The 24,811-nt window shown below is 45.4% G+C and overlaps 1 protein-coding gene across 1 annotated transcript in view; it reads right to left on the reverse strand.

The window, feature by feature from the left end:
- The window catches only part of LOC140493969 (otogelin-like protein), a 57,362-nt gene that overhangs the window by 17,210 nt on the left and 15,341 nt on the right, over positions 1 to 24,811 (reverse strand). Inside the window, exon 3 of the mRNA XM_072592913.1 lies at positions 20,945 to 20,996. Within this exon, the coding sequence (XP_072449014.1) occupies positions 20,945 to 20,996 (52 nt within the window). The remainder of the gene's footprint in view (positions 1 to 20,944; positions 20,997 to 24,811) is intronic.

Consider the following 24,811-nt stretch of genomic DNA (forward strand, 5'->3'; position numbering starts at 1 on the left):
TTGCCACCAAGTGGATCACCTCACATTTATCCACATTATTCTGCATTTGCCAAGTATTTGCCCACTCTGCCAGTCTGTTCAAGTCACCCTGCAGCCCCTTAGCATCCTCCTCACAGCACACACTGCTACCCAACTTAATGTCATCTGTAAATGTGGAGATATTGCATTCAATTCCGTTGTCCAACTCATGAATGTATATTGTGAACAGCTGGGGTCCCAGCACTAAACCCTACAGCACCCCACCGCTCACTGCCTGCCTCTCTGAAACTAATCCATTTTTTAGAGTCATGGAGTCCTATAACATGGAGACAGGCCCTTTGGCCCAAACTGGTCTATGCCGACCAAAATATCATCCCTTATTATCCCTGTTAACCCCATTTCCCTGCACTTGGCCCATATCCATCTTAACCTTCCCTGTCCATCCATTTGTCCAAATGCCTTTTTTTAATAAATGTTTTTATTGAAAAAAAGTTTTTAAGTTTTTTACAAAATTAGAAAACCATACACAGAAACAGAAAAAGAAGAAAATAACCCTATAAAAACTACAGTTCAATAAATAACCAAGTAGAAAGAAGAAAAAATAAACACAGACAAAATAAAATTAAATCAAGTTATAACAAGGTAACTTAATGATATTCAATTACTCAGTGCAATCTCATCACAGTTCCCCACCACTGGGAGCAATAGTGTAGATCCATATTTGTTCGGGATTCTTTCTCCCAGAGGCCACCAAACCAACAGACACAGTCCTCACGACTAGACAAAGGCCCTGAATAATATAGCTGGTATATCTACATCAACATCATTCAAAAAGGGCTGCCATGTTCTGTGAATCAGTTCCGTTTTCTGGTGCACCATATTCCTAAGGATGTCTGGGGGATGTCTTCTCTTGACTATCTTGTGCCAACTTGAGAATCCTGGGGGATTCTCTGACACCCAGCTCATTAGAATATTCTTCCTCACACAAAATGAAAGGATATTACAAAATTTCTTCCCATGCGCATCCAGGGAGGGAAGATTTGGGAGACCCAAAAGGAGGGATACCGGATCCAAGCTAACCTCAGTTCCCAAATCCTTTACCAAAACACTCACTATGTCATCCCAATACCTGCGGATCTTGTGGCCTGACCACAAGCAGTGAGTAAGAGTACCAACGTCTGTTTTGAACTTAGGGCACACTGGGGACACTCCTGTTTTGAATTTCACAGGCCCGTTCTGGTGCCAGGTAAGCCCAATGGAGTACCTTCAGTTGAATAGCCTGGGTCCTATTACAAATCGAGATCTTCCTAACATTTTCCCAGATATCCTCCCATATCTCTGAGGAGACTTCCTCCCCTGATTCTTGAGTCCAGGTTTTATATAGCCGTTCAATGTCCTTCGAAACATTACTAACAAGGGATAGAGAGTGCTAACCGAGAGGGCACCCATTAACCACTCTCCTCTCCATGTCCAATTTGTCGGGATTAACCATCAATGTAGTCTTTTTTTGGACAAAGTCTATAACCCGGAAGTAATGAAAGAGATCCTTCCTAGTTCGCACGAACTTCTGTCTCAGCTGTTCGAAGGACATCATGACCTCCCCGTCAAACAGATCTCCCAAATAGGAGATCCCCCTAGACTCCTAGAACTTAAAACCAGAGTCCATTGAACCCGGCTGGAATCCTGACATTCCCACTATGGGGGTGAAAGGGGAAGTTTTTTTGTAAATTGCCCTCGCCCTATCACATTATTCTTCATGCTTTAACTGTGTTTAGGACAATTGGGTTTTTACAATGATCCATAACAGTCCTCATCTTGTCTATAAACAAAAAATTAATGAGAGGGCATTTTGTCTGGGAGGCCTCAATGTCTAGCCAAATTGATCGCGGATCGTGACAGGCCTGTTCAGCCATATAGGATAACAAGAAACTCAATTGGTACTTCCTAAAGTCCAGAAAAATTAGACCCCCCACCCCCTTTTGTGGAAGCTCCAATTTATCCAGCTTAATAACAGGCCGTCGATGATGCTAAATAAAAGATCCAAGTCAGCTATAAAGCCTGAGCAATGTTTGCCTTGGCAGCATCAAGGGGAGCATTCCCATGGGATATAATAGGTGAGGAAGAACATTCATCTTGACCAGAGCTACCCTGCCCAACCAATATCTTCTCAATGCCAAAGGTCCTGCCTGATTTTCTCTAGCAGCTGTTCATAATTGGCTTTAAATAATTGATCGAAAACCAGGGTCATAAAAACGCCTAAATACAGAAAACCTCCCTGCGACCACCGAAAGGGGAAACAGGTTCTACCCCCAAAGTTGGACATATTGGTAAGACCCCCCACAGGCACGGCCTCTGATTTCATGAAATTAATTTTATACCCTGAAAACAAACCAAATAGATTAATTATTTGTATTAAGTGGGGCACAGATGTCATTGGATCGGTAATTTTATGCCTGCCAGACCCTACCTTCGGGGCAGTTATATTGGGATCTGTCCAGATGGCTTCCACCAGCTGCTTGATCACCAATGTAAATAGCAGTAGGGAGAGGGGGCACACTTGATGGCAGCCCCTGCTGACATTAAAACTATCGGACCTTATACCATTATAAGCACCGCTGCTTTCGGATCACTATACAGCACTGCCACCCATTTGGTAAAAACTTCTCCAAAACCAAACTGTTCCATGACATAAAAGAGATACGTCCATTCCACCTAATCAAATGCTTTTTCTGCATCCACGGAGACTACCAAACCTGGGATTGCTCTTCACTGACATATTGGGGCCATATTTAATATTCTTCTAATATTATTGGTAGACCTATGACCCTTAATAAAACCCGTCTGGTCCTCCTTTACAATAAAATGCAATACCCTCTCCAGCTTTAACAGCAGGATTTTAAAATCCACGTTCAATAATGATATGGGCCTGTATGACATGCAAACTTCTGGAGCTTTTCTTTTCTTAAGAATAAGAGAAATATTTGCTGCTCTCAAAGAAGATGGGAAGCAGCCCTGACTGAATGATGAACTGTACATATCCAAGAGGTGCCCGGCCAGCTTGTCCATAACCTTTTTATAAAACTCCCTTTGAAATCCATCTGGTCCAGGCCCTTTACTGCTCTGGAGCAGCCTCACCGCCTGTGGTACTATTGTCAGGGGGACACTCAAAAAAGATGCCTGCTCTGAGGTTACACTTGAAAGGTTCAAGGTCTTAACTAAACACTCCATCTTCATCATCCTGTCCTCACAGCCCTCCGACTGATACAGCTCCAAATAAAACTTTCTAAATGCTGCATTAATCTTTTTGGCATTGCAAGTAAGAGTACCAGCACTCTCTCTGATGGATGTAACAGATTGTGGGGGGCATTCCTTCTTCTGGCCAACTACACTAGATACCTACCCGGCTTATCACCATACTCAAATAACCTCTGTTTCGCAAAAGAGATTTCCCTCTTTGTTGTTTGGGTAAGTGCAACATTCAAAGTAGCCCTAAGGGCTGTAATCCCCTGTAATTTAGTTATAGACGGCGTATTAAAATATGCTGACTCTGCCGCCTTCAGGTGAGCCTTGAGCCTTGAGCCTGTTCTCCCCTCTGTCATTTCCGGGTTACAGAGTAAGAATTAATTAAACCCCATGCATAGGCCTTGGCAGTCTCCCACAGCACTGATGAGTTGCTGGCCGCGCCTGAATTGATATCTCAAAATATTTTAAACCCCCGCAAAAAATACTCTGTAAACTTGCTATCTTTCAGGAGGAAAGGGTTCATGCACCAGTGCCAGGAACCCACTCCGCCACCTCCAGCCTTGACCTCCATACACACTGCCGCATGTTCAGAAACACCTTTATTCCCTATTCTGCAGGACAATACTGAGTTCAAAAAGGCTGATGGGACAAAAGACATATCAATTCTGGAGAAGAGTGATAGTAATAGGGTGATTGTTATGGGAGACTTTAACTTTCCTGATATTGATTGGGAAAGCTATAGCTCAAGTTCGTTAGATGGGTCAGTGTTTGTGCAATGTGTGCAGGAGAGTTTCCTGACACAATATGTAGATAAGCCAACAAGAGGTGAGGCCATACTGGATTTGGTTCTGGGTAACGAACCAGGCCAGGTATTAGAACTAGAGGTAGGTGAGCACTTTGGGGACAGTGACCACAATTCGGTGATTTTTACTCTAGTGATGGAGAGGGATAAGTGTGTACTACAGGGCAAGAGTTATAGCTGGGGGCAGGGAAATTATGATGCATTGAGGCGTGACTTAGGATGTGTGGATTGGAAAAGTAGATTCCAAGGCAAGAGCGTAATTGATATGTGGAACTTGTTCAAGGAGCAACTATTGAGTGTCCTTGATAAGTACGTACCTATCAGGCAGGGAGGAAAGGGTCGTGTGAGGGAGCCGTGGTTTAATAAGGAGTTGGAATCCCTTGTTAAATGGAAGAGGGCGGCCTTTGTAAAGATGAGGCGTGAAGGTTCAAGAGGGGCGATTGAGAGTTATAAGGTAGCCCGGAAGGACCTGAAGAGAGAGCTAAGAGCAGCAAGGAGGGGACATGAAAGGTCCTTAGTTGGTAGGATTACGGAAAACCCTAAGGCTTTCTATAGGTATGTTAGGAATAAAAGAATGACTAGGGAAGGAATAGGTCCAATCAAGGATAGTAATGGGAAGTTGCGTGTGGAGACTGAAGAGATTGGGGAGGCACTGAATGAATACTTTTCGTCAGTATTCACTCAGGAACAGGACATTGTTGTCGATATGAATACCGAGGCACGAATAATTAGAATGGATGGCTTTGAGATATGTAGAGAAGAGGGGTTGGAAATTCTGGCAAGGGTGAAAATAGATAAGTCCCCTGGGCCTGATGGCATTTATCCTAGGATTCTCTGGGAAGCAAGGGAGGAGATTGCAGAGCCATTGGCCTTGATTTTTGTGTCCTCTTTGTCGACAGGAGTAGTGCCAGAGGACTGGAGGCTAGCAAACGTGGTTCCCTTGTTCAAGAAGGGGAGTAGGGATAATCCTAGTAACTATAGGCCAGTGAGTCTCACTTCTGTTGTGGGCAAAGTCTTAGAGAGAATTGTAAGGGATAGGATTTATGCACATTTGGATAAGAATGATGTGATAAAGGATAGTCAGCATGGTTTTGTGAAGGGCAGGTCGTGCCTCACAAACCTTATTGAATTCTTTGAGAAGGTGACTAAGGAGGTAGATGAGGGGAAAGCAGTAGATGTGGTATATATGGATTTTAGTAAGGCGTTTGATAAGGTCCCCCATGGTAGGCTACTGCAGAAAATACAGAGATATGGCATTGAGGGTGAGTTGGAGGTTTGGATTAGGAATTGGCTGGCTGGAAGAAGACAGAGGGTAGTAGTTGATGGCAAAGGTTCATCTTGGAGTGCCGTCACTAGCGGTGTTCCGCAAGGATCTGTTTTGGGACCATTGCTGTTTGTCATTTTTATAAATGACCTGGAGGATGGGTTAGAAGGTTGGGTGAGCAAGTTTGCGGATGATACGAAAGTCGGAGGAGTTGTAGACAGTGAGGAAGGATATGGCAGGTTACAGCGGGATATAGAGAAGCTGCAGAGCTGGGCAGAAAGGTGGCAAATGGAGGTCAATGTAGCTAAGTGTGAGGTGATTCACTTTGGTAAGAGTAATAAAAAGATGGATTACTGGGCTAATGGTAGACTACTTGGTAGTGTGGAAGAGCAGAGGGATCTTGGTGTCCATGTACACAGATCTCTGAAAGTTGCCACCCAGGTAAATAGTGCAGTGAAGAAGGCATATGGCGTACTGGCTTTTATTGGTAGAGGAATTGAGTTCCGGAGTCCTGAGGTCATGCTGCAGTTGTATAAGACTCTGGTGCGGCTGCATCTGGAATATTGTGTGCAGTTTTGGTCGCCATACTATAGGAAGGATGTGGAGGCACTGGAACGGGTGCAGAGGAAGTTTACCAGGATGTTGCCTGGTATGGTAGGAAGATCCTATGAGGAAAGGCTGAGGCACTTGGGGTTGTTTTCATTGGAGAAAAGAAAGTTTAGGGGAGATTTGATAGAGGTGTACAAGATGATTAGGGGGTTAGATAGGGTTGACAGTGAGAACCTTTTTCCACGTATGGAGTCAGCTATTACAAGGGGGCATAGCTTTAAATTAAGGGGGGGTAGATATAGGACTGATGTTAGGGGTAGGTTCTTCACTCAGCGAGTCGTAAGTTCATGGAATGCCCTGCCAGTAGCAGTAGTGGACTCTCCCTCTTTATGGGTATTTAAGCGGGCATTGGATAGGTATATGGAGGATAGTGGGTTAGTGTAGGTTAGGTGGGCTTGGATCGGCGCAACATTGAGGGCCGAAGGGCTTGTACTGCGCTGTATTCTTCTATGTTCTATGTTCTATATAAAAAAAGGTGAAATCCCTACCTTCGGGTTGGAGACATCTCCATACATCCACCAACCCCAACTCCCTGTTCAAGTCCACCAACTGCCTGGATTGCAGAGACATATTTGCAAGACCCCTAGGCATCCTGTCCACCTCAGGGTCAATAATGTGGTTAAAGTCTTCCCCTGTAATTGTCTGATGCAACCCAAGGGCCGTCAATCTAGAGAACGCATCTGTTACGAATTTAAATGGATGTGCCTGGGGGGGAATATACATTCAGAATCCCATATTCCTCTCCATGTATTATAGATTTAAGTATTATGAATCGCCCGGCCTCATCCTTAATTTAGCCAAGCATTTGAAACGGGAGGTTCTTCCAGATGAGAGTAGCCACTCCTCTGCTTTTCAAGTTAAAAGATGAGAAAAACACCCGGCCAAATCCTCCCTGTTGCAACTTTAAATGCTCCTTATCGGTTAAGTGTGTTTCTTGTAACAAGGCTACATCGACCCTCTCTTTTCTAAGGTGAGTGATTTCCCTTAACATTCCAGGTCACTATTTAAACAAAAAACCCATGATCATCCAAAACAGTCCAAGACACGCCGGGAGAAAGAACCCCATTCATAGCACGACAAGTAAAAACCATAAACAATACATATAAGTTAAAAAAAGCAACTTCCAAAACTACTAACAACTACTTCTTCAACATAACAGCATAAAACATAAATGAAAGGAGACTTTCCCCCTTGTTCACAGGGGGAGTTCATACCATCTATTAGTCCCACCATGACTCCTTCTAGCTGAAGCCATGCCCCGCCCCAGACAACACAAAGTAAGGAAAACAAAACTAATATCTTATGATAAGAAAGTTAAAAGTGGGTACCCAACCCATCCCCACCATACTGTAATCCTAGGCACTCCTGGTAGAACAATAAAAAAAACCCATGCTGCTTCTCTCCACTGCCCCTCCCCCATCCAAATATGAGGGGAGGGGAAGTGAGGGGAGACAGAACTAAAAAAAGGGAAAAGAGATAATTAAGACCCCAACATATCTTAAAAGGAAGACCAAGATCACTCCCCAACAACTAGGCAAAACAGGCAAGTTACAGAAAAAAAAAGCAGAATAGAATAATTGTCCATATAATTCAGGCCAATCAATCTATTTTAGAGTGTCCAAGAAGTCCTTTGCCTTTTCCAGTGAATCAAAGTTGAACATGGACTGTCTGTGGCTCAAAAGCAGTATCGCTGGATATCCAAAGGAATACTGGATATTTTTTGCAAGGTTTGTGAAGGTTTGTAGCTCAGGTTGAGGTTTAGGGTGTAGGTTTGCTCGCTGAGTTGTAGGTTTGATATCCAGACGTTTCATTACCTGACTAGGTAACATCATCAGTGGTGACCTCCAAGTGAAGCGAAGCTGTTGTCTGCTGCTTTCTATTTATATCTTTCTCCTGGATGGGGTTCCTGGGGTTTATGGTGATGTCACTTCCTGTTCTTTTTCTGAGGGGTTGATAGGTGGTATCTAGATCTATGTGTTTGTTTATGGCGTTGTGGTTGGAGTGCCAGGCCTCTAGGAATTCTCTGGCATGTCTTTGCTTAGCCTGTTCCAGGATAGATGTGTTGTCCCAGTCGAAATGGTGGTTTTTTTCCTCCACGTGTAGGCAGATTCCTTAAGAACAAACCACGACAAGCAGACAAAACACAGCCAGAAACCCTAACCACCTTACCATACATCAAAGAAGTTTCAGAAATGACAGCCAGACTACTGAGACCCCTCAGAATCCTAGTAGCACACAAACCCACCAACACTCTCAAACAAAAACTAACAAACATAAAAGACCCAGTACAACCCATGGACAAAACCAACATCATCTACAAAATTCCATGCAAGGACTGCCACAAACACTACGTAGGACAAACAGGAAGAAAGTTAGCCACCAGGATACACGATCACCAGCTAGCCACAAAAGACACGACCCCCTCTCCTTCGTAGCCCTACACACGGATGAAAAAAACCACCATTTTGACTGGGACAACACATCTATCCTGGAACAGGCTAAGCAAAGACATGCCAGAGAATTCCTAGAGGCCTGGCACTCCAACCACAACGCCATAAACAAACACATAGATCTAGATACCACCTATCAACCCCTCAGAAAAAGAACAGGAAGTGACATCACCACAAACCCCAGGAACCCCATCCAGGAGAAAGATATAAATAGAAAGCAGGAGACAACAGCTTTGCTTCACTTGGAGGTCGCCACTGATGATGTTACCTAGCCAGGTAATGAAACGTCTGGATATCAAACCTACACCCTAAATACTGGATATTCAGGTCCCTCAGCTGCCTTTTTACCTCATCAACGGCCTTCCTCTTGCGGAACACAATTGGGGAAAAGCATGATACCTGATCCTTTATATACCATAGCCTGGGGATCATCCCCAGTGCTCTAGAGGCTTCCAACATCATTTGTTTGTCTCTATAATGCTGGAGTTGCACTAGGACCGGGCAGGGGCACTGGTCCAATCTGGGCTTGCACACTGCGAGTCGGTGGACCCACTTGACCCGTACCTGACCTACTTCAGCCTCCAGCCTTAGAAACTGTGGGAGCCATTGCTCCAGAAAGCTTGACAAGCTGGCCATTTTCCTCCCGTTTGGGAAGGCCCGGCAACCAGATGTTCTTCCAACCACCTCAATTTTTGAGGTCATCGACCTGCTCTTCCAAGGCCCGCACTTGCGGTTCCAAGGCCTGAACCCAGCCCACTGAGGATTCGGCTGCGGCCTTGGAATCCGTGGCCCGTTGCTCCCCACCTCCCCACCTCCCCACCCCAACACACTGCCTGAGATGCTGGATCTCCAGGCCATGCCTCTGCAGCATGACCAAGGTCGATTCCAGCCTGGTCCAGGTCTCTTCCATTGAGAAGTCAATCTTCTCTTGGAGTTTTGCAAACTCCGAGATCAGGCTCCACTCTGCAGGTGAGTCCTCTGGGGCGGCCATGGACGCCAATGCCGCAGCCACGGGTGGGTCCGTTGCTGTGGGGGGGGGGGCTCCCTGCCTGATATGATCCCATGCTCCTTTCCCCTTAGTCATCTTTTAAACTGCACCAAACTGTTCAGAACTGGTGCTAAGTAGTTCCATGGGTCAGGAAATAGTTATTTTCAACAAATTAGACAGTGAAGGGAGGGTGAGTGCTCCATTTTGTCTGGGCTCTGGTGAAGAGCTCAGCAAAACAGACCTGCTGGGTCGCCGCCATCTTGAATCCCCCCAAAAGCCTTTTAAATGTTGTTAATGTACCCACCTCAACCAATTCTGCTGGCAGCTCATTCCATATGGTACCACCCTCTGTGTAAAAAACGTTGCCCCTCAGGTTCCCTTTTATTCTTTCCCCTCTAACCTTAAACTGACGCCCTCCAGTTATCAACTCTCCAACCCTGGGAAAAAGACTGAGTGCACTCCCCATATCCATGCTTCTCATGATCTTATGCACTTCAATAAAATCTCCCCTCAGTCTTCTCTACTCTAGCAGTCCTAGCTTGTCCAACGTCTCCCTATAACTCAGACCTTTAAGTCCTGGCAACATCCTTGTAAATTTCTTCTGCATTTTTCCATGACCAAACCTGAACCCAATACTCCAAGTACAGCCTCACCAACGTCCTGTACTACTGCAATGTAACTTCTCAACTGCTATACCCAGTGCCCTGACTGCTGAAGGTCACTGTGCTAAAAGCCTTCTTCACTGCCCTGTCTACCTGTCTACCATGTGGAACCTTATTAAAGGCCTTATTGAAATCCATATAGACTACATCTACCACCCTGCCCTCGTCAACCTTCCGGTCACTTCATCAAAAAACTCTTAACAAATTTGTGAGGCATGACCTCCCAATTACAAAGCCATGATGACTACTTCTAATCAAACCCTGTCTTTCCAAATGCGTGTATATCTTATCTCTCCAAATCGTCTCAAGTAACATACCCACCAGAGACATTAGGCTTACTTGTCTATAGTTCCCAGGATTTTCTTTGCAGCCCTTCTTGAATACCCTCCAGTCTTCCAGGACCTCACTCATGGCTAACAATGATGCAAAAATATCAGTCAGGGCCTCCACAGTGTTCTTGGATATACCTGGTCAGTACCAGGAGATTTATCCACCTTCATATATTCTAATACATCCAACACTTCTCCTGTGATATGGACGGTCCCCAAGATATTGCCACTAACTTCCTCAAGTTCCCAAATCTTCATGTTTTTCTCCACGGTAAACACAGTGGAGAAATATTCATTGAGGACCTCGCCCATCTCCTGCTGTTCTACACATACATATCCACTTTGATCTTTGAGGGGTCTTATTGTCTTGTCTAATTATTCTTTTTCCTTTAATATACTTGAAGAACCTCTTTGGATTCACCCAAATCTTCTTAGCCAAGGCTATCTTGTGCCCTCTTTTTGCCCTCCTGATTTCCTTCTTCAGTAAACTCCTGTATTCCCTATATACCTCCACAAATTCCTTGATCCCAGTTGCCTGTACGTGAGCCATGTTTCTGTCTTTATTCTGGTCAGAGCCTCAATATCTCTCCTCATCCAGTGTTTCCTATTCTTGCCAATCTTGCCCATCACCACCACGCCATATAGATCTCAAACTTGAGCTATCTCACTTTAAAAGCCCCCCCCCCTCTTGCCGGAGGTCCCATTGTCTGCAAACAAACTGCTCCAATCAATCCCCACAAGCTCCTGTCTAATTCCATCAATAGTCACCCTGCCCCAATGTAGAACTTGGACCAGTTTTGTCCCTCTCCATAACTATTTTAACATTAATAGAACTATGATCACTGGTCCCAAAGTGTTCCCCCACTGTCACCTCCATCACCTATCCTGCCCTATTTCCCAAGAGTAGATTGAACTTTGTCCCTTCCTGTGTAGGACCCTCTATGTACTGCTTGAGGAAATGTTCCTGAACACCTTTAACAAATTCCACCCCATCTGAGCCCTTAACACTGTGGCAGTCTCAGTCTATATTAGGGAAGTTAAAATCCCCTACTATGAAAACCCTATTGCTCCTGCAAGTCTCCACAGTCTCCCTTCACATTTGTTCCTCTTGTTCCTGTTGACTATTTGGGGACCTATAGTACAACCCCAACAACATTACCATCCTTTTCTTATTTCTGAGCTGCACCCACAAAGCTTCACTGGATGATTCTCCAGTTATTTCGTCTCTGATCACTGCTTTGATACTCGTCCTAATCAAAACTGTAACTCCCTCTCCCCTCCTTCCACTGCCTCCGACCCACCTAAAGCACCTTTACTCTGGTACATTAAGCTGCCAGTCTTGTCCCACCCTTAGCCAGGTTTCTGTAATGGCTATAATATCTCAGTCCCACACACCCCTCCATGCCCTGAGTTCATCGGCCTTACCTGTCAGCCCTCTTGCAATGAAATATGTGCCATTGAATCCAGCAGGTATTCCTTACTCCCTGTCATGTTCCAGCCGGACCTGTCTCTTTGCTTTACTAGTTCTGATTACTGTATCTCCATCCGGCCTCACACTTGCCTCCCTGCTGTTGAGGATCCCACCCCCCTGCTCATCTAGTTTAAACCCTCCCTTGCAGCACTAGCAAAGCTCAGATGCTCAAGTCCCCTCAAGCTCAGATGCAATCTGTCCCTCTGGAACAGGTCACCTCTGCCCTAGAAAAGGTCACAATGATCTAAGAATCTGCATCCCTGGCCCCACACCAATTCTTTAGCCATGTATTCATCTGCCATATCCTCCTGTTCTTACCCTCACTAGCACATGGCACTGGAGGTAATCCAGAGATTATTACCATTGAGGTCCTGGTTTCTAACATTTTTCCTAAATCTCTATAATCATTCTGCAGGACTTTGTCCCTGCTTCTACCATATCTACCAGCAGAGAGCAGCATGAGGCAGCAGAGAGCGGTGTGAGCTGGGCGGAAGCGAAGTCGGAGCGCAGAGCTGGTCGGGAAGGTTAGTGATTGTTATTTGAGTGGAAAGGCAAGGACTGATTAGGGATAGTCAACATGGCTTTGTGCGTGGGAAATCATGTCTCACAAACTTGATTGAGTTTGTTTGAAGAAGTAACAAAGAGGATTGATGAGGGCAGTGCAGTAGATGTGATCTATATGGACTTCAGTAAGGCGTTTGACAAGGTTCCCCATGGGAGACTGATTAGCAAGGTTAGATCTCATGGAATACAGGGAGAACTAGCCATTTGGATACAGAACTGGCTCAAAGGTAGAAGACAGAGGGTGGTGGTGGAGGGTTGTTTTTCAGGCTGGAGGCCTGTTTATAGCAGCGCAGGCAGTGGAATGTTCCTCCTGCAGGATGTTTGAGGTAGGGGTGACCACCGATGCTCCTGCCGACTTCATCTGCAGGAAGTGCAGCCAGCTCCAGCTCCTCACAGACCGCATTAGGGAACTGGAGCTGGAGTTGGATGAACTGAGGATTATTCGAGAGGCTGAGAAGGTGATAGATAGAAGCTACAGGGACATAGTTACGCCAGAGAACAGAGGTAGCTGTTAGAGGTGGGAAGGGGAGGAAGCAGGCAGTGCAGGGTTCCCCTGTGGTTGTTCCCCTCAACAATAAGTATATCGCTTTGGATACTGTTGGGGGGGATGGCCTAGCAGGGGATTCCTGCACTGCCTGCAGTGACCGGGTCTCTGGCACAAGGTCCGGCTCTGAGGCTCAGAAGGGAAAGAGGGAGAGGAGGAGAGCGCTAGTTATAGGAAACTCTATAGTTAGAGGGACAGACAGGCGGTTCTGTGGACATGGGCGAGACTCTTGGTTGGTTTGTTGCCTCCCGGGTGCCTGGGTCTCAGACGTCTCAGACCGTGTCTTCAGAATCCTTAAGGGGGAAGGTGTGCAGCCAGAAGTCGTGGTGCACATTGGCACCAATGACATAGGTAGGAAGAGGGGTGGGGAGGTCATTCAGGAGCTTAGGGAGTTAGGCTGGAAGCTAAAAGCTAGGACAGACAGAGTCGTCATCTCTGAGTTGTTGCCGGTGCCACGTGACAGTGAGGCAAGGAATAGGGAGAGAGTGCAGTTGAACACGTGGCTGCAAGGATGGTGTCGGAGGGAGGGCTTCAGATATTTGGACAATTGGACTGCATTCTGGGGAAGGTGGGACCTGTATAAACAGGACGGGTTGCACCTGAACCAGAAGGGCACCAATATCCTGGGAGGTAGGTTTGCTAGCACTCTTCGGTGGGGGGGGTTAAACTAATTTGGCAGGGGGATGGGATCCGGACTTGTAGTCCAGCAAGTAGGCTAGCTGTTTGTCAGGATGTCCAAGAATGTAGGGAGGCTGTGGAGAAGGTAGCACTGACAGGGAATACTTGCGGACACAGAGATGGGTTCAAGTGTGTATACTTCAACGCAAGGAGTATCAGAAATAAGGTGGGTGAACTTAAGGCGTGGATTGGTACTTGGGACTATGATGTTGTGGCCATCACGGAAACATGGATAGATGAGGGACAGGAATGGTTGATGGAGGTTCCTGGTTACAGATGTTTCAGTAAGATTAGGGAGGGGGGTAAAAAAGGAGGGGGGGTGGCGTTGCTAATTAGAAATGGTATAACGGTTGCAGAAAGGCAGTTCGAGGGGGATCTGCCTCTGGAGGTAGTATGGGCTGAAGTCAGAAATAGGGAAGGAGCAGTCACCTTGTTGGGTGTTTACTATAGGCCCCCCAATAGCAGCAGAGATGTGGAGAAACAGATTGGGAAACAGATTTTGGAAAGGTGCAGAAGCCACAGGGTCGTAGTCATGGGCGATTTCAACTTCCCAAATATTGATTGGAAGCTCTTTAGATCAAGTAGATTGGACGGGGCGGTGTTTGTGCAGTGTGTCCAGGAAGCTTTCCTAACTCAGTAGGGGAGGCCATATTGGATTTGGTACTTGGTAACGAACCGGGACAAGTGATGGGCTTGTTAGTGGGTGAGCATTTTGGTGATGGTGACCACAATTCTGTGACTTTCACCTTGGTTATGGAGAGAGATAGATGTGTGCAACAGGGTAGGTTTGGGGGAAGGGTAAATACGATGCTGCAAGACAGGATCTGAGGAGCATACGTTGGGAGCATAGGCTGTCAGGGAAGGATGTTATGGAAATGTGGAACTTCTTCAAGGAACAGATACGACGTGTCCTTGATATGTATGTACCGATCAGGCAGGAAAGAGATGGTCGTGTGAGGGAACCTTGGTTGACGAGTGAGGTTGAATGTCTTGTAAAGAGGAAGAAAGAGGCTTACATAAGGTTGAGGAAACAAGGTTCAGATAGAGCAGTGGAGGGATACAGGATAGCCAGAAGGGAGCTGAAGAAAGGGATTAGGAGAGCTAAGAGAGGGCATGAAAAATCTTTGGCGGGTAGGATCAAGGATAACCCCAAGGCATTTTATGTGTATGTGAGAAACCTGAGAATGTCGAGAACGAGGGTAGGTCCGATCAAGGACAGTAGTGGGAGACTGTGTATTGAGTCGGAAGAGATAGGAGAGGTCTTGAATGAGTACTTTTCTTCAGTATTTACAAATGAGAGGGACCGTATTGTTGAAGAGGAGAGTATGAAACGGACTGGTAAGCTAGAAGAGATACGTGTTAGGAAGGAAGATGTGTTGGGCATTTTGAAAAACTTGGATAGACAAGTCCCTGGGCCTGACGGGATATATCCTAGGATTATGTGGGAAGCAAGAGAGGAAATTGCAGAGCCGTTGGCAATGATCTTTTCGTCTTCACTGTCAACGGGGGTGGAACCAGGGGACTGGAGAGTGGCGAATGGTGTGCCCCTGTTCAAAAAAGGGAATAGGGATAAATAACCCTGGGAATTACAGGCCAGTTAGTCTTACTTCGGTGGTAGGCAAAGTAATGGAAAGGGTACTGTGGGATAGGATTTATGAGTATCTGGAAAGACACTGCTTGATTAGGGACAGCCAGCACAGATTTGTGAGGGGTAGGTCTTGCCTTACAAGTCTTATTGACTTCTTTGAGGAGGTGACCAAGTATGTGGATGAGGGTAGAGCAGTGAGTGTAGTGTACATGGATTTTAGTAAGGCATTTGATAAGGTTCCCCATGGTAGGCTTATGCGGAAAGTCAGGAGGCATGGGATAGAGGGAAATTTGGCCAGTTGGATAGAAAACTGGCTAACCAGTCGAAGTCAGAGAGTGGTGGTAGATGGTAAATATTCAGCCTGGAGCCCAGTTACAAGTGGAGTTCCGCAGGGATCAGTTCTGGGTCCTCTGCTGTTTGTAATTTTTATTAATGACTTGGAAGAGGGAGTCGAAGGGTGGGTCAGTAAATTTGCAGATGATACAAAGATAGGTGGAGTTGTGGACAGTGAGGAGGGCTGTTGTCGGCTGCAGAGGGACTTAGATATGATGCAGAGCTGGGCTGAGGAGTGGCAGATGGAGTTCAACCCTGCCAAGTGTGAGGTTGTCCATTTTGGAAGGACAAATAAGAATGCGGAATACAGGGTTAACGGTAGGGTTCTTAGTAAGGTGGAGGAGCAGAGGGATCTTGGGGTCTATGTTAATAGCTCTTTGAAAGTTGCCACTCAGGTGGATAGAGCTTGTAAGAAGGCCTATGGTGTATTAGCGTTCATTAGCAGAGGGATTGAATTCAAGAGTCGTGAAGTGATGTTACAGCTGTACAGGACCTTGGTTAGGCCACATTTGGAGTACTGTGTGCAGTTCTGGTCACTTCACTTTAGGAAAGATGTGGAAGCTTTGGAGAGGGTGCAGAGGAGATTTACCAGGATGTTGCCTGGAATGGAGAACAGGTCGTACGAGGATAGGTTGAGAGTGCTCGGCCTTTTCTCATTGGAACGGCGAAGGATGAGGGGTGACTTGATAGAGGTTTATAAGATGATCAGGGGAATAGGTAGAGTAGACAGTCAGAGCCTTTTCCCCAGGTACAACAGAGTGTTACAAGGGGACATAAATTTAAGGTGAAGGGTGGAAGGTATAGGGGGGATGTCAGGGGTAGGTTCTTTACCCAGAGAGTGGTGGGGGCATGGAATGCGCTGCCTGTGGGAGTGGCAGAGTCAGAATCATTGGCGACCTTTAAGCGGCAATTGGATAGGTACATGGATAGGTGCTTAAGCTTGGACAAATGTTCGGCACAACATCGTGGGCCGAAGGGCCTGTTCTGTGCTGTATTGTTCTATGTTCTATGTTCTATGTCATTTGTGCCAATGTGCACAATGACTTCTGGCTGCTCAGCCTCCCCCTTGAGAAGATTCTGCAGCCACTCGGAGACACTCTAGACCCTGGCACCCGGGAGGCAACACACCATCCTGGATTCCTGTTTGTGGCCACAGAATCTCCTGCTGTCCCTGTAACTCTTGAGTCTCTTATCACTAAGGTCCAGTTTCCCTTTACCCTTTCCCACTGTGCCCCAGAGCCATAGTGCCACCACCCTAGTTACTGCTGCTTTCCCCTGAACACCATCCCCCCCAACACTATCTAAATCGGTATCCTGGTTTTCGAGGGAAATTGCCACAGGGGATTCCTCCATTCTCTGCCTACTCCCTTAGCCTTTCCTGGTGGTCACCTAGCTACTCTCTGCCTGCACTTTTAGGTGTAAAAATAAAACACTCAGCTATGATGTTCTCTACACCCCAGATGATCCTGCATGCATCCAGCTTCAGCTCCAGTTCCCTAACACAGTCTCCTCGGAGCTGGACCTGGGTGCACGTCTCACAGATATAGCCTTCAGGGACAATGGAAGTCTCCCTGAGTCCCACATCCTGCAGGAGAAACATGCAACTACCTTAACTGCCATCTTGACTGATGTAAGCTGACCAGGAAAGTTAAAAGGACTTTACTTGAGCTTACCTGGACGTTTTGCTGAGCCACTACTTACTCTGCTACCAAAAATATTTTCCGATCACATGTCTTTCTAGTCTCCCCCTCTTTATTTTTTTCTTGGTTGAAGGAGGAGCAAGGAAACATAATAGTGATATAGTGTTTGGGCCTTAAGTACTCCTTGATACCAAGCCTGTGACGATTGGCCCTTCAGTGCAGGTGACTGCTGCCAAAATGAAATCTATGCACTAAAGTGATGCCTCTCCTCTTGGTCACCCTCTGAATTGAATTGAATTGAATTTATTGTCATGCGTATGGAGGCACATTAAAAAGTTCTGTCTTTTGAGCAATACAGGCAGTTCACAGAGTTAAGTAGCATAGATAAGTAAATAATAGGTTAACAGCAAAAACAAAAACACAGGTACAGGCAAATGCTAAGAGTTTGTGAGTCCATTCAGTATTCTAGCGACAGTAGGTAGAAACTGTTTTGAAACCGGCTGGTGTGTGTGTGTTCAGGCTTCTGTACCTTCTCCCTGATGGTAGAGGTTGTAAAAAAACATTGCCAAGATGGGTTGGATCTTTAAGAATGTTGGCGGCCTTTCCTTGACAGCGGGCCTGGTAGATGGATTCTATCGATGGGAGGTTGGCTTTTGTGATTGTCCGGGCAGAGTTCCCCATTCTCTGTAACCGTCTCCGATCTTGAATGGTACAGTTGCCATACCAGGTAGTGATACATCCAGACAGAATGCTCGGTGTCGCACTATACAGGTTGGCAAGGGTATTCGCCATCATGCAAAATTTCCTCAGTTGCCTGAGAAAGAAGGAACGCTGTTGGGTCTTTGTAACCAGTGTGTCCACATGAAGAGTCCAAGAAAGCTTGGTGTGGATGACCACTCCCAGGAGCTTGACACTCTCCACTCGTTCCACCTCTGTGCTGTTAATGTGTAGGGGGGGCATGAGTAACACCCCGCTGAAGTACTCTGCTGGAGTACTTCCACTATTCCAACTATCTGCTTCCCTAGCCATCTCAATAAATTACCTCCAATATCCGGAGCTTTAATTTTCCTTACTAGTATTTTGTTTGGAACCTTTTTGCAAGTTTCAATACACAACATCCACTTGTTCAGCTTTGTCCACACGACTGATCACATCTTTAAAAAATTCCAGAAGATTTGTCAGGCACGAGTTCCCTTTAGAGAATCCATGCTGATTTGGATCAATCAATTCTATCATCACTTTCCAACTTTCAGTTATTACATCCTTAATAATTGACTTCCAGCATTTTCCCCACCATCAATATCAGGCTAACCAGCCTGTAATTCCCCATTTTCCCTCTATCCCTCTTTTGGTAGTCAAAAATCACACAACACCAGGTTATAGTCCAACAGGTTTAATTGGAAACACACCAGCTTTCGAAGCACCGTTCCTTCATCAGGACAACCACCTGATGAAGGAGCAGCACTCTGAAAGCTAGTGCTTCCAATTAAACCTGTTGGACTATAACCTGGTGTTGTGTGATTTTTAACTTTGTACATCCCAGTCCAACACCGGCATCTCCAAATCATGAATCCATGTAAGAGTCTGTTAATTCATTTTTTAGATTAGAATCAGTCTAAACATTATGGCACAGATAGCAGCATTCTGGATTAGTGGTGCTGGAAGAGCACAGCAGTTCAGGCAGCATCCAAGGAGCTTCGAAATCGACGTTTCGGGCAAAAGCCCTGCATCAGGAATAAAGGCAGAGAGCCTGAAGCGTGGAGAGATAAGCTAGAGGAGGGTGGGGGTGGGGAGAAAGTAGCATAGAGTACAATAGGTGAGTGGGGGAGGGGATGAAGGTGATAGGTCAGGGAGGAGAGGGTGGAGTGGATAGGTGGAAAAGGAGATAGGCGGGTCGGACAAGTCTGGACAAGTCATGGGGACAGTGCTGAGCTGGAAGTTTGGAACTAGGATGAGGTGGGGGAAGGGGAAAATGAGGAAACTGTTGAAGTCCACATTGATGCCATGGGGTTGAAGTGTTCCGAGGCGGTTGTAGAGAGAGGAGGAAAACTTCAGACCGCAGCACACAGGGGACTAACACCTTCAACACATTATCTGGGCTGACACCAATTTTTAAAGTGCACCTGAGATGTCACCTTTAAAAAACATTTTTCAATTTACATATGAAAGAACTGCAACTAACATGGTCAGTTACAGCACACTGTAAACTTTTGCTATTAATTCTGTGTCTTACAACTGTATTCTCCACAACCACCTGATGAAGGAGCAGCGCTCAGAAAGCTAGTGCTTCCAAATAAACCTGTTGGACTATAACCTGGTGTTGTGAGATTTTTAACCCCAGTCCAACACCGGCATCTCCAAATCCTTTTCGATTGGACACCAATAGATTCCTTCCACGAGTGACTTCTTTCGCTTGTTATTTCGAACCTTTATCTTTCTCTTACAATCCCAGAGCATTTCTCACCACCATACTGACCTCTTGCTTTATTAACAGACCTAACCCAGCACCACTTCTTTTCTCTTGTACTTCCAAGTTGTGGAAAAGCCATGCATATTCAGTTCTCAGCCTTTACCACTTTGCAACCATCAGCAGTGGCTATAATATCATGCTACTTTATTTCTTTTATTCTGTTTCAACTCTATGTTCTATTATTCTTTTTTGCTTTAATTTTTAATTTATGTCCCTTGTTGTCACATTCTGGTTTTCATTTTCTGTGTCACTACCCTGCACTTTGCCTTGACATTTCTTGATAATTTTCCAAGTCTGTCCCAGTATAAACCTATGCCCCACCCCCACCCTCCCATTGTTTAATTTAAATCCCTCTCTTTGTATTCTAGTCCAGGCCTCACTCCATGGCTGCACTTTCCTTTGTACTGGTGCCAGTGCTGAATAAATTGAAGCCCAATTCTTCTACACTAGATTTTAATCTACAAACACAGTCCTGATCTTACTTGGTCAAAGCCAGTTTGCTCATGGCTCAAGTGGTAATTTTAATTTCATCCCTAATTGCCCATATTCCCTTTGGCAGAATTAAGAAACAGGTTCTGTGATATTGTCGATACCTCATTAATATCGGCAACCGGATCCCTCCCCTCCCACTCCAAGTTCCTCTCCAGCTCTCAGAAATGTTCTGGTATCAGCAGGCAACACGGGCTTCACAATTCATGCTCTCGACTGGACAGAACTTTATTTGTTCCCCTAACTGTACTTTTCACAAAACTACATTCCTTTTTCTTTCCCAACTTCAAGGCCCCTGTGACATTGTGCTATGGCCAGCTTGCTCATCTCTGCAGTCCCTGCTCTCACCCACACAGGCTGTAAGTACATTCAATCTGTCGGACAAGTACAAGGTCTGAGACCCTTCGAGCGACTTCTGGATCTTGACAACTGACCTAATTATTAGTTACACTTTCCTGACCCTCACCATCAACTGAATCTGATTAACATAGATACTTGGAGACAGGAAGGAAGGACTGCAGATGCTGGAAGCTAGAGTCAATGGGTGTGGAGCTGGAAAAGCATAGCAGGTCAGACAGCATGAAGGGTTTTGGCCCAAAACATTGAATTTCCTTCTCCTCGGATGCTGTCCAACCTGCTGTGCTTTTGCAACTTCACATCTATTAACATAAGAGTTACACTTACATTAAGAAGTGGAAAAATACTTTAAAACATTTGCAGGACTATTGAGAAAGAACAAATGTGGAGGAATAATTGGAAAACTCTCTGAAAAGAATTCAGTGCTGTCTTGGTTTGCTTTGAAAATGGAAGTACTATAAACGAAAATCAAGATTTCGCTTACTTGCACACAGGCGACAGCAAACATCCTCAGGTAACAAAATCACACCACCAGCCTGATAGGGAAAACACAGAGAGTTAAACACAAAATAATGTGGTTATCTTTCTCAATACTTACAATCTTACACTTTACATGGAATCAGAGATGACCAGAGAATAATAAAGGGTGAAGATTTACAATGAGAAGGACAATGTTGGGCTATAATGTTTCTGAATATTGATTGAAGCCCGGATTAGTTCATTTTAGAAAAAAAACTAATTGCCTTAAAAGGAGTTTAACTGCATTTTAGGCATAATGTCCCCAGTGCACTCAAAGCACACTTGGTAGACCCAATAGTAAACATTGCTTTGATTGCCTGATTGATTTATTGTCGTGTGTACCCAAGTACAATGAATAGCTTTGTTTATGAGCAGTACAGGCAGATCATAGTAAGCAAGGATGCACAGATCAAAAAGACTTTGAGGCATACAGGTTACATTGCTTATTGAGGCTAATAGCAGTCTAATGACGGCCAGGAAGAAGCTGTTCCTGAACCTGCTGGTGCATGTGTTCAGGCTTCTGTATCTTCTGCCTGATTGAAGAGGGCAGTTTTAGGCCCGGTGATTAAATAAATGCAGTTAATCATATTGTTTCTGGGTGACATGTTCCTATTAATAGGAGTGCTTCCAGGCATTGGTCTTAGTAACCAAAGGGTGCAAAGTTAATTCTTTGAAGAGGTAACAAGTAGGTTAGACCAGAGAAACCCAGTGGATGTTATCTACCTAGACTTCCAAAAGGCCTTTGATAAGGTGCCTCATAGGAGGCTGCTGAGTAAGGTGAAGGCCCATGGTGTTCAAGGTGAGCTACTAGCATGGATTGAGGATTCACTGTCTGACAGAAGGCAGAGAGTTGGGATAAAAGGTTCTTTTTCGGAATGGCAGGTGGTGACAAGTGGTGTCCCGCAGGGTTCAGTGTTGGGGCGCAGCTGTTCACTCCATATATAAATGATTTGGATGAAGGCACTGGGGGCATTCTGGTGAAGTTTGTCAATGATATGAAGTAGGTGGAGAGGCTGCAGAAAGATTTAGACAGTTTGGGAGAGTGGTCCAGGAAATGGCTGATGAAATTCAACGTGAGCAAATGTGAGATCTTGCACTTTGGAAAAAAGAACACAGGCCTGGACTATTTTCTAAATGGTGAGGAAATTCATAAAGCCAAAGTACAAAGGGATCTGGGAGTGCTAGTACTGGATTCTCTAAAGGTTGACTTGCAGTTTGAGTCCATGGTTAAGAAAGCAAATGTAATGTCATTTATCTCAGATGATGAGGGTTGGAATGTAAAAGCAGTGATGTGCTACTGAGACTTTATAAAGCTCTGGTTAGGCCCCATTTAGAATACTGTGTCCAGTTTTGGGCCCCCACACCTCAGGAAGGACATACTGACACTGGAGCGTGTCCAGTGGGGATTCATACGGATCCCTGGAATGGTAGGCTTAACATATGATGAATGGCTATGGATCCTGGGATTGTCTTCATTAGAATTTAGAAGATTATGGGGAGATCTAATAGAAACTTACAAGATAATTCATGTCTTAGAAAGGGTGGACACTGGGAAATTGTTTCCAAAAGGTGGGGATTCTCGGACCCATGAGCACAGCCTTAGAATTAGAGGGGGTCAATTTAGAATGGAAATGAGGAGACATTTCTGCAGCCACAGAGTAGTAGGCCTGTGGAATTCATTGCCATGGCGCACAGTAGAGGCTGGGACATTAAATGTCTTCAAGGCAGAAATTGATAAATTCTTAATCTCGCAAGGAATTAAGGGATACAGGGAGAGTGTGGGTAAGTGGCACTGAAATGCCCATCAACCATGATTGAAGGTGGAGTGAACTTGATGGGCTGAATGGCCTTACTTCCACTCCTATTTCTTATGGTCTTATGGTCTAAAGACTTTGTAATATGGTAATGGTCACTCATGGCCTGATCTATGCAAATGTGGCCTGCCTGCATATTACAAAAAACATGCTGCCATACAATAAGTCATGAAGTGATTGACTATTGGGGTATTTAAGCAACAGTTCCACTGCCTGAACAAAAAACCCAAAGAACCATAGATGCTGGAAATCTGAAACAAAAACAGAAATTGCTGGAGAAATTAGCAGGTCTGGCAGCATCTGTGGAGAGAAAGCAAAGTTAATATTTTGAGTCCAGTGACCCTTCTTCAGAAGTTTCTCAACTAATTCTGCATATGGGTAAAGACAGTTGTAATGGTAGCAATCTGACCTTGTTTAGCAAGGTGAGCTTGCTTTTGATTTGATTTATGATTGTCACATTTACTGAGATACAGTGAAAAGTATTGTTTTGTGTGTTATCCAGGCAAATCATACCTTACATAAGTACATCAGGGTAACAGAAGATAATGCAGAATATTGTGTTACAGTTACAGAGAAGGTGCAAAGAAAGACCGATTCTAATATATGTTTATTAGTCTGATAACAGCAGGGAAGAAGCAGTTCTTAAAACTGTTAGTATATATTTTCAAACTGTTCTATCTCCTGCTCGCTGGAAAATGGTAGAAGAGAGTATCACTGGAATTGAAGGGGTCTTGGGTTATGTTAGCTGATTTTGATTGTGCTGATGATTGTGAAAGGATACAGCAGGATGGAGATAGATTGGTGACTTGGGCACAGAAATGGCACATGGAGTTGAATCTAGACAAATGCAATGTGATGCATTTTGGAGGTGTGAATTATACTGTAAATGGGAGAGCCCTTGGAAACATTAACATATGGATGGATCTGGGCATGCAGGTCCACAGTTCCCTAAAAGTGGCCACACACAGGTGGCCAAGGTGCTTAAGAAGGTATATGACATGCTTGTCTTCATCAGCCAGGGCATGGAGTATAAGAGTTGGCAAACTATGTTGCGGTTATATAGAACTCTCGTTAGGCCACATTTTGGATATATGTGTGCTGTTCTCGTTGGTACATTACCAGAAAGGCATGAAACCTTTGGTGAGAGTGCAGAGAGGTTTGTCAGGATATTGTCTGGTCTCGAGGGCATTGGCTATGAAGAAAGGTTAAAACGACTAGGACTGTTTTCACTGTGAAGACAGCGGTGAGAGAAGACCTGATTGTGGTCTACAAAATTATGAGAGGCCTAGATAGTCCGAGGCTTTTTCCCAGGGTGAAAGTTTCAATTAGAAGAGGGCACAAATTCAAGGGGAGAGGATCAGGCAGCATCCGAGGACCGGGAGAGTAGACATTTTGGGCATGAGCCTTTCATTAGGAATGAGGCTTGTGGGCTAAGGGGGCTGAGAGATAATTGGGAGGGGGTGAGTCCAGGGGAAGGTAGCTGGGAATGCGATAGTTAGATGGAGTTGGGGGTGAAAGTGATAGGTCAGGGAGGAGGGTGGAGAGGATAAATGAGAAGGAAGATGGACAGGTAGGACAGGTCAAGAGTGTGGTGTTGAGTTGGAGGGTTGGGATGGCCTCCTTCTTCAAAGACCGCAATTTCTCCTGCCACCTGGTCGATGTGCCCTCCAGCGCATCTCCTCCACTTCCCGCACCTCTGCCCTTGAACCTTGCCTCTCCAATTGCAACAAGGACAGAACCCACCCTTTCCACCACCCCCCCTCCCCTCCCCCCCCCCCCCCCCCCCAACCCCCCGCTAAGTCATAGAGATGTACAGCATGGAAACAGACCCTTAGGTTCAACTTGTCCATGCCGGCCAGATATCCCAACCCAACCTAGTCCCACCTGCTGGCACCCAGCCCATATCCCTCCAAACCCTTCCTATTCATATGCCCATCCAGATGCCTTTTAAATGTTGTAATTGTACCAGCCTCCACCACTTCCTCCGGCAGCTCATTCCATACACATACCACCCTCTG

Source organism: Chiloscyllium punctatum, chromosome 2 (assembly GCF_047496795.1).
Source record: "Chiloscyllium punctatum isolate Juve2018m chromosome 2, sChiPun1.3, whole genome shotgun sequence".
In the NCBI taxonomy this organism is placed as follows: domain Eukaryota; kingdom Metazoa; phylum Chordata; class Chondrichthyes; order Orectolobiformes; family Hemiscylliidae; genus Chiloscyllium; species Chiloscyllium punctatum.